Source organism: Sorghum bicolor, chromosome 4 (assembly GCF_000003195.3).
Source record: "Sorghum bicolor cultivar BTx623 chromosome 4, Sorghum_bicolor_NCBIv3, whole genome shotgun sequence".
Classification (NCBI taxonomy): Eukaryota; Viridiplantae; Streptophyta; class Magnoliopsida; order Poales; family Poaceae; genus Sorghum; species Sorghum bicolor.
Genome location: NC_012873.2, coordinates 65,198,681 through 65,207,416, shown reverse-complemented (window position 1 = coordinate 65,207,416; position 8,736 = coordinate 65,198,681). Strand labels below are relative to the sequence as shown.

The 8,736-nt window shown below is 48.4% G+C and overlaps 1 protein-coding gene across 1 annotated transcript; it reads left to right on the top strand.

Annotated features, from left to right (window-relative positions):
* On the top strand, positions 5,784 to 7,317 carry LOC8081929 (zinc finger protein 8). The gene has a single exon (XM_002454600.2). The coding sequence runs from the start codon at positions 6,260 to 6,262 to the stop codon at positions 7,184 to 7,186; it is 927 nt and encodes a 308-aa protein (XP_002454645.1). The 5' UTR covers positions 5,784 to 6,259; the 3' UTR covers positions 7,187 to 7,317.

Sequence of the window (8,736 nt, the reverse complement as noted above, 5' to 3'; positions counted from 1 at the left end):
CGGGTCCGGCCGACGGATCGGATCCACGGGGGCAGAATGGGAGCCGGTGCGGTGCGGTGTTGACATTGGGTGCGCGCTGTGCTCTGCAGGCCGGCAGCAGCTGCTGGTCGAGCTCGACAGATTGGCCGTGAACCGTGGGCGTACGAGATGTACGGCGGCAGCGTCAGCGTCAGCGGGCAGGGATGGGATGTACTGCTCGGAATGGAGGGGAATTTGGGCGGGACATGCATGGGCATCTCTGCCACGGTGCCACCGTGCGTGCTGCTGCTGCGGTGCGGCCGGGGATGGGCAGGGCAGAAGAGGCACGGACCTAAAAGTAAAGTCGGAACAGGGCATGTTCAGCAAGGACGGTCCGTGCTCCTGTTTCTGCACAGGCCACAGACGGTTTAATTTAGTGTCTCACTTGTTAATCTGCTGCTCTTCTTTTTGTGATGAATATGCAAGGATTTCTGGTTCCTAGCTCGGTTTGACCATTTCAATGTGACCAAGTTATACTAATTCCAGGTAGCCATGTTTCGTCAGTTTTGTCCTTGTCCATTCCATCTAATTCTGGGCATGCCTGCCTGCCTCTCCTCAGTCCTCTCCCTGCCTGAATCCCCTGATGCCCGGAAATAATTGGGCATGCAATTATACTACATGCATTCCCATCCAAGGGCAGGCAAAAAACATACCCCTCGCTGAAAGCAACCTTGTACCCCACAACTGTGTCTTCTATGGCTCTTCCGCGCCAATCAACACAGCCTTATTCATAAATATCTCTAACTCTTGCTCCACCGGATCATGTGAGCAGTGAGAGCACACACCACCCACCACGGTCCCTTTCTTGCATCCTGCTTGTCTTGATGAGAAGGGCGGGGTCTGGCGCCTGCTGCCTTCAAGCTCAGCCTGACTAGCTGCCTGAGTGAGGAGGCACGCTTGAAGGTGTGATGGTGGTGGCTGCCCGACTGGCTGGCTGGTGAGCTCGATCAGGATTCAAGGACTGAGCCGCTAGCGCTGAGGTGGTCCTAGGTAGATAGTAGGATTGGAGATCTCCCTCCCGACAGCAAGATCAGACCCATATTTATGCTTTGAGAGGAACACCACCAAAAAGCCTTTGGCAAAGCCTACCCTCCATCCCTATCTGCATTAACACCTTGACACTACCCCCCTTCAGTTGTCAGCATGCACCTCCCTCCTCCTCCAGATCCTCTCATCTGCAAGTGGACTTTTGTGTTTTCCACAGCAGCCAAATAATCCCTCGGCCAGCAGTAGCTGTCACACTGGCATGTTTATCATCTGAGGAAATTGATGCATGGCCCTTCCTTACCACTAGTACGTAGTAGTAAATTAAAAAGGCAATTTTCTCTAAGAACGTCTCCAGTAGTTTAGATAGACTAAATAGTGCAAAGACAAGAGACTACCGTGGAGCTAAGAGACAGTCTCGTACATTTCACGATATATTTTTCTTTTACAGCACGATGTTTAAGATTGTCCACTGCAGTCTCTCTCTCTCTCTCTCTCATCCGTATCTATCAGCTTAGAGCTGGTGCTAACGCTTGGCCAGTTAGTTTGTCCGTCAATATTGGACTTTTCTCCTTTCTTCTCCCAAGAAAATGCTTAATTTGCTTGGCTGATGATGTGCTGCTAATGTTGACGGGTCACGGCCGTACATGTGCAAATTGGGGCACACAAGAAAGGAGGACGGGGACAAGTTCTGATCACTGAGTCCAAGGATCAATTGGGCCGGGCGGGCGGGCGGCTTCATGTTTGGTCCCGAGCAGAGCAGCAGCATCCAAAGTCTCATCTAAAAGCTAAAGGGGACAGGGAGCTCCATCAATAGAGCTGGAATTCGATGGCTGTTTTGGAGTACTGTCTCTAGCTTCACTTTAATTGGGAGAGGACTTTGGCATATGATGTGATGGTGACAAGTGCTTAGAAAGCTAGCATAGCATAAAAGCAAGCAAAAACATGTACACACATGCATGACCATGCAACTAACAAGAAATTCTCAGAAACGAAGCCCGAACATTACTATATATGCTACAGCAAGTCGTCAAATAACCAGAGGAATATACTACATCATGCCATCATGCATGCATCTAGCTGGCGAGGATTCATCTACCTATCTCGGTTGCAGGCTCCTTTCCCCTGGCCATGGCTGCATATATAGCGCAGGGCATGGGCAATTTGGGCAGAGAAGCAGTCATCGCGTCGGTTATTCCACTGCTACCGAAAATAACATGCAGTCCATGTCTTTCTCCGGGAATTATGAGCATTACGGAGCCGATGCTGCCACTGCAACTCTTGCACACAAGAACAAAAGGGACGGGTGGTAGGTTTTCAGATCAGTCGATCAGTTGCCCACGGTGAGCGGCACCGGACTGAATAATTGCACCCGGGACGACATGGTCGATGGATGGATGGATGGAGAGCTAGCAAGTAGCAACCGTACTTCTCTGTCAATCCTTTCCTGCCCAGCCTGACTGACAAGCATATCTACCGGCTCCCTCCAGCTACTCTCCTATCACACTGTCGCTGTTCAGTACTGCCGGTAACGATCGTGTGGTCGCGCCGCGTCTTGCGCCCCAGTAGCTAGCCTGCCCCTGGCAAGTGACTGTTTTAACTTTTAACCACTCGGTCTCATTCTCATCCGAGCGCTAAGTGAACTCGATCGATCGATCGGCAAGGCAATGAGTAGTAAGAGAAGGCAGAGCATATGGAGCCTGTGCCTCCGTCCCGGTCGAGAATATTTGGCGTCGCATCCAAGATCTCTGGCGTGGGGCCGGCAAGGGCCGGGGAGGACATCGATGGATCCATCGAGACATCGAGTGGCAGCGCGGCCGCGACGTCGCCGCGACAGCGGCGCGCACCCGCCAGCAGGAAGTGAGCCGGTCGCCGTCGCCGTCGCCGTCGTCGTCGTCGACGACGCCCGCGCTGTACACACAGCTGTCTGGCGTTGGAGATCAGTACGTACTACAGCCGTAGCAGCAGATAGCTATGAGCCGGCCGCACGCGAGCATGCTCAGTCAGACGCACGCATGCCACTTGAAAGAAGAACGAAGACGAGAAGGTGTTGCCGCTTTCGTCTGCCGTCGCATCGCGTTTGTGCTCCTCTTCGTCGCCAAGCCTTTTTCCATCTCCTGCTACTACTTTAGCTGACAGGCAAGCAGCACAGGCATGTATCACAACGTCCATCCATGGAATTTTTTTTACCTTTTTAGGCCTTGTTTACTTTAAAAAAATTTGCAAAATAGGAATAGTAGCACTTTTGTTTGTATTTGACAAATATTGTCCAATTATAGACTAACTAGACTCAAAAGATTCGTCTCGTCAATTCCGACCAAACTGTGCAATTAGTTTTTATTTTCATCTATATTTAATACTCCATGCATACGTCTAAAGATTCGATGTGACAGAGAATCTGAAAAATTTTGCAAAATTTTTGAGAACTAAACAAGGCATTAACCGCAAAGATTAACGAACTCGCGTCATGGGCCGGGGCCCGGGGCAGGGTGAGACGACGATCCATACCATGATCCATCCATCTGCCGGTACCAGCAACGTAATAAAGAGATGTAGTAGATTTATTTAACTTTCACTGTTTGCCATAATGATGTACTTGCGGCGAGACACATGCATGTACTGGTTGATGTCGTTGGCCATGTACTTACCCAGACGGCCGGACCGCGTACACTGCAGTCTCAAATCAGATGTGTGTAAACACTGTCTTGGATCACGGCTTTACGCGCCATCGGACTTGAAATTGCTTGCCGTCCCATCCAAATATTAAAAGCCCGTGGCAAGTTGAAGACGAGGAAGAACTGGATGCCTTAGGTACGCGTTCGACTCTGCTTATTACAGTACTGTATATTGGATCGGAACTACCATGCCTACCATCGTCAATGAGCTAGCTACTTTCCGGCTGTATTACCACTTCCACTGATGTCGTCTACAGTACGTAAGAATTACCGGATCGATCGCCAGCTATAGCAAGGGTGAGCAGGTAGAAAAGGTTGCGTTTTTCTCACCCAGGCCAGGAGAGGTACGTACGTACTCTACGTACGTGACACAGTGGCAACTGTTCACATGCTCCAACAGTGTAATGTTATGGCAGCAGCCGGCCAGCCCAGTGATATTATCCAGTGAACGCCCTTTACCAGCTCATTATTGGGCGAGCAATCACATGCAGCGTGCATGAAATTCGGTAAAAGAGAGCTAGCTAGGGATGAAAAGGCCGTGCAATAAAAGAGAGGAGAGAAAAAACAAAAGGATCGGAGCAAGCTATTTTAAGTCATGATCGCATAAGTGTATACGTACGTACTAGCTGTTGCTTTTGATCCAGCCATCAAACATGTGGATCCCAGTCTAAAGCGCCATCGATCGAGCACGTACATACTCACTGCAGCTGGCACTAAGGAGCACCTATAATATTGTTGTTATTATAGCCTGCTAGTGCTGTAAAAAAGGGGGTAAAGTTAAAATAAATTTTATTAATATTATTACCTTATACTATGTAAACAAATTATATATGACTTTTGTGGTCTTCGTGATAACTTTGAGTAGTATATTTATTTGTTTGAACAGAGGGGGAGTAGCATATTTATTTAAATTAGTATTAAGATATACTCCTTCCGTCCCAAATTGTAAATCATTCCAAGAATCTTGAAGAGTCAAAGTATCTTAAGTTCGACCAAAATTATAGAAAAAATTACAAATTTTTGTGGCATCAAATAAATATACTATGAAAATATAATTAATGAAGAACCTAATGATACTTACTTGATATCATAAATATTATTATCTTACCATATAAATTTGGTCAAGTTTTAAAACTTTGAGAAAAAAAAGTATTGTGGCATCAAATAAGTTTGACCAAGTTTTTAGAAAAAAGATATATTTAAGTTCTAGTAGTAAATTTATAAAAAAAAAATTGTATCTACATTTGCATATCTAAATAGATTTATATTATAAAGATATTTTATACTATAAATCCAATAATACTTACGAGGCATCATAAATATAGCGTTTTTTAATATATTTAGTTAAACTTGTAAAAGTTTGACTCATCACCGCGGAGCTATATAAAGAGATAAAAACTTGGCATGCAGCATCCACCATCCATCGGCCCCTGCACTGGCATGCAGTAATCATGCAGCATGAGCAGCAGGACAGTACGCAACGACACACAAGGCGCGGGCAGGGGCAAGCACGTCGCCGTCCCCAGGAGGACCACCTGTGGTCTCCGCCTCCGCGTCTCTCATGTTCTAAAGAAGCCAACCTCCCATAAAGAAACCCTCGAGCCAATCCAGAGGTCGCAGAGGAGAGGCCGAGAGCGAAGGATATATCTATCTGTATCTCCCCCACCACTTGGGCCTTGTTTACTTCCCAGAAAATTTTGCAAAATTTTTCACATTCTTCGTCACATTGAATCTTTAAACGCATATATGGAGTATTAAATATAGACGAAAATAAAAACTAATTGTACAGTTTGGTCGAAATTGACGAGACGAATCTTTTGAGCCTAGTTAGTGCATGATTGGATAATATTTATCAAATACAAACGAAAATGCTACAGTGACTGTTTTGCAAAAAATTTTGGAACTAAACAAGGCCTTGATGCCGGAGAGCGCTAGCTAGCGTTGCGTTGCGTTGCGTTGCACCAGACAAGACACGACCGAGCTAGCTTGCAGCTATTCCAATATAGCATGGCGAATTTTCCTAAAAGCTAACACATTTATTTATATTCTCTCTGCGTGTACCACAAATCTGTACTACTGGCTAGTGCCAATTTTGCCAACAAATATGTGGGTTGTGGTGAGAAGAGACGAGGTGGATGAGGTTGCCTCATATGCTAGCTAGGAATAGGAGAGGAGACTATTCTAGCTAGAGCTATATAGCTAGCACGCGCCGGCAGAGCTAGCGAGAGCAGGCCAGCCACGGCACAACCAGCAGCTGCAACTGCCACTGCAGCTGCATGCATCTGTACTTGGTGGCGAGAGGGAGGAAGCTTTAAGCCTAGTCGTCTCCTCCGTCCCCTCGGCTGGCTCTTACTTGCATGGTCCCCCGGCCGGCCCTCCTCCTCTTGCTCTCCGACCTCACCGCAGTCACGGCGCCCATCCCGGCCCCTTAAAACCGCACCAACTCGTTGCCAAATTCTTGAGCTCACACCCACATACACGGAAACATATACCAAGCTTGCTGGTCGCCTCACAACCTACGACGAAATTAAACAAGCTCTAGCCAGCTAGAATTCTTCTTGGGGGCTCGCTCGCAGCCGGCCATGGCGAAGCCGCAGGAGGTGCGCAGCGTCGACTCCTTCTCGCAGCTGCCGTTCATCCGGCCGGCCCCGGCGCCGGCGCAGCCGAGGGACGCCACCATCCGGCTGTTCGGCTGCGACTTCTCCAACGACCAGCAGCGGCAGGCCAAGCAGCAGCAAGACGCCGCGTCCGACTCCCCCGACAACGCCAACGGCAGCACGGTCACGTCCGAGAGCAACGGCGGCGCCAAGAGCGGCGGCGCGGCTGCGGCGGCCGCGGCCGCTGCGGCCGCCGAGAGGAAGTTCGAGTGCCACTACTGCTGCCGCAACTTCCCGACGTCGCAGGCGCTGGGCGGGCACCAGAACGCGCACAAGCGGGAGCGGCAGCACGCCAAGAGGGCCCACCTCCAGGCCTCCCTCGCCATGCACCGCTACGTGCCCGGCCACATGTACGGCCTCTTCAACTACCACCACCACCACCTCGGCGGCGGCGGCGGCGGCCGCTTCGTCGACCACCCGGGCGCGCCGCCGCCGCTTCCGCTACCGCTGCCGCCCCCGCCGCCGGCGCACTACCCGATGTGGACGAGCGCCAGCCCCGCTGGGCCCTACGGCGGCGGTGGCCCAGGCTCCATGTCGCAGCCAATCAACGGCAGCCCGGTGCCGGCGGGGCTCTGGAGGGTGCCGCCCCCTGCTGCGACAACCACTACTGCCATGGAGAATTTCGGCATGTCCGGCCGGCACGGCGCTGGTGGCACGGCTATCATCCAGCCTACCCTGGTCGGGCCGGCTGGTGGGGAGGCGGCTGCATGCAAGGAGGAGAAGGCGGCGATGAGCTTGTTGTCCCCCTCGCCCTCGCTCTCCTCTTGCTCGTCCACGTCGCCGGAGAAGAAGCTAGGTAGGTGTGAATTGGGCCACCAGAAGGAGAGCGTTAGCTTGGATCTCCATTTGTAATTCTTTCTTGTTTATTTATTTTTATTTAGGTCTCCGATCTCCCCCTTGCTTGTGGATTAGCAGTTGCCAGCGCATGTCAAATTCTCATAGTTTTCTAAATAATCGTTTCTACGTACTCTTTTTTTGCCGTACGTCTGAAATTCAAGTTTAACTAGAGCTAGCTTCAAATTCTTGGGGCCTTTCTGCTATATACAAGTGATCGATGACGAAATTCAGGAAAAAAAAATTTCTTCCTCGGTTGGTTGACAGAAAAAAAAAAGGATTAGTAAAGATAGACTTGTTTCTTGCTGGTGTGTTACAGTGTTAGAAACAAGCTAAGATAGCAGCAGCTCGATCCATTTAGGGCCTGTTTGGCATAGCTCAACTTCACTAGTAAAGCTGTTTTTTTAGAAAATAGCTTCATGAGTGACTTTCTAGATGAAGCTAAGGCCTTGTTTAGTTCGCAAAAATTTTCAAGATTCTCCGTCAAATCGAATCTTTGGTCACATATATGGAGCATTAAATAAAGACAAAAATAAAAACTAATTACACAGTTTATCTAAAATTTGTGAGATGAATGTTTTGAGCCTAGTTACTCCGTGATTGGACAATGTTTATCAAATAAAAACGAAAGTGCTACAGTAGCGAAAAACCAAAATTTTGCGAACTAAACAAGGCCTAAGCTGTTTTGGAAAAAGTGTTTGCCAAAATAGCTTCACCAACTACTTCATGCATAGTTGAGAGAGAGAAATGAGGGAGAAGCTGCAATAAGCTACTTTTTTTCAGCTTCATCCAACTTATGTTTTTGTGAGAGGAGGGGAAAAACAGCTTCACTCATGAAGCTGTTTTGGAAATAAGTGTTTGGCAAAAAAAAACAGCTCACAACAGCTGTACCAAACAGGCCCTTAGTATATCATGAGGTACGACGCCATGAAAAACTTGCATGTTCATTTATTTACGTGGGGGAGGAAGAAGAGAATTGGACCTGCAGGGAGGGAAGTTAAAGAACTGTGCATCCACATCCACTGTAGATTGGAAATGTGTGGATCTAATGGCCTAAACAAAGCATGGATCCAAGGCTGCCGTACGTACATAGATGGTCCCTATTAGGGCCAAGAAGGGGCGCGGGCGATGCACATAATGTACATGACCTTTCTTTTTCGCACCCTGGCCCCAACTATACGTCCGTCTGAATTGCTTTGTACAGAGATGGCTCTTTTTAGCATGTGCTCTGCCACGAGCCAGGTGTTCCATGTACTTTCAGCTTCCTCATATAGATGCGTAATATAATTTACTAATGGCAGCTTGGCACGTGAAGGAAAAAGGCATGTCGATAGTAACAGCTCGCTAACACTGCAGGGATTTTTAAAAATGGGGAAGGAACATGTTCTTTCTGCCATGTACGGATAGAAAGGTTCGATTTATATAAAATAAAAGGAACATGGGAGGTACTATTATTTGGTTTGCTTCTCTGCTCTAGCTCGAGGCATGTAGAGTCGTATGTGCAGTGGCCAATTCAATCCAAAAACATAAGCGGATAGTAACGAGCAACTTACTTTATATTTATTCAA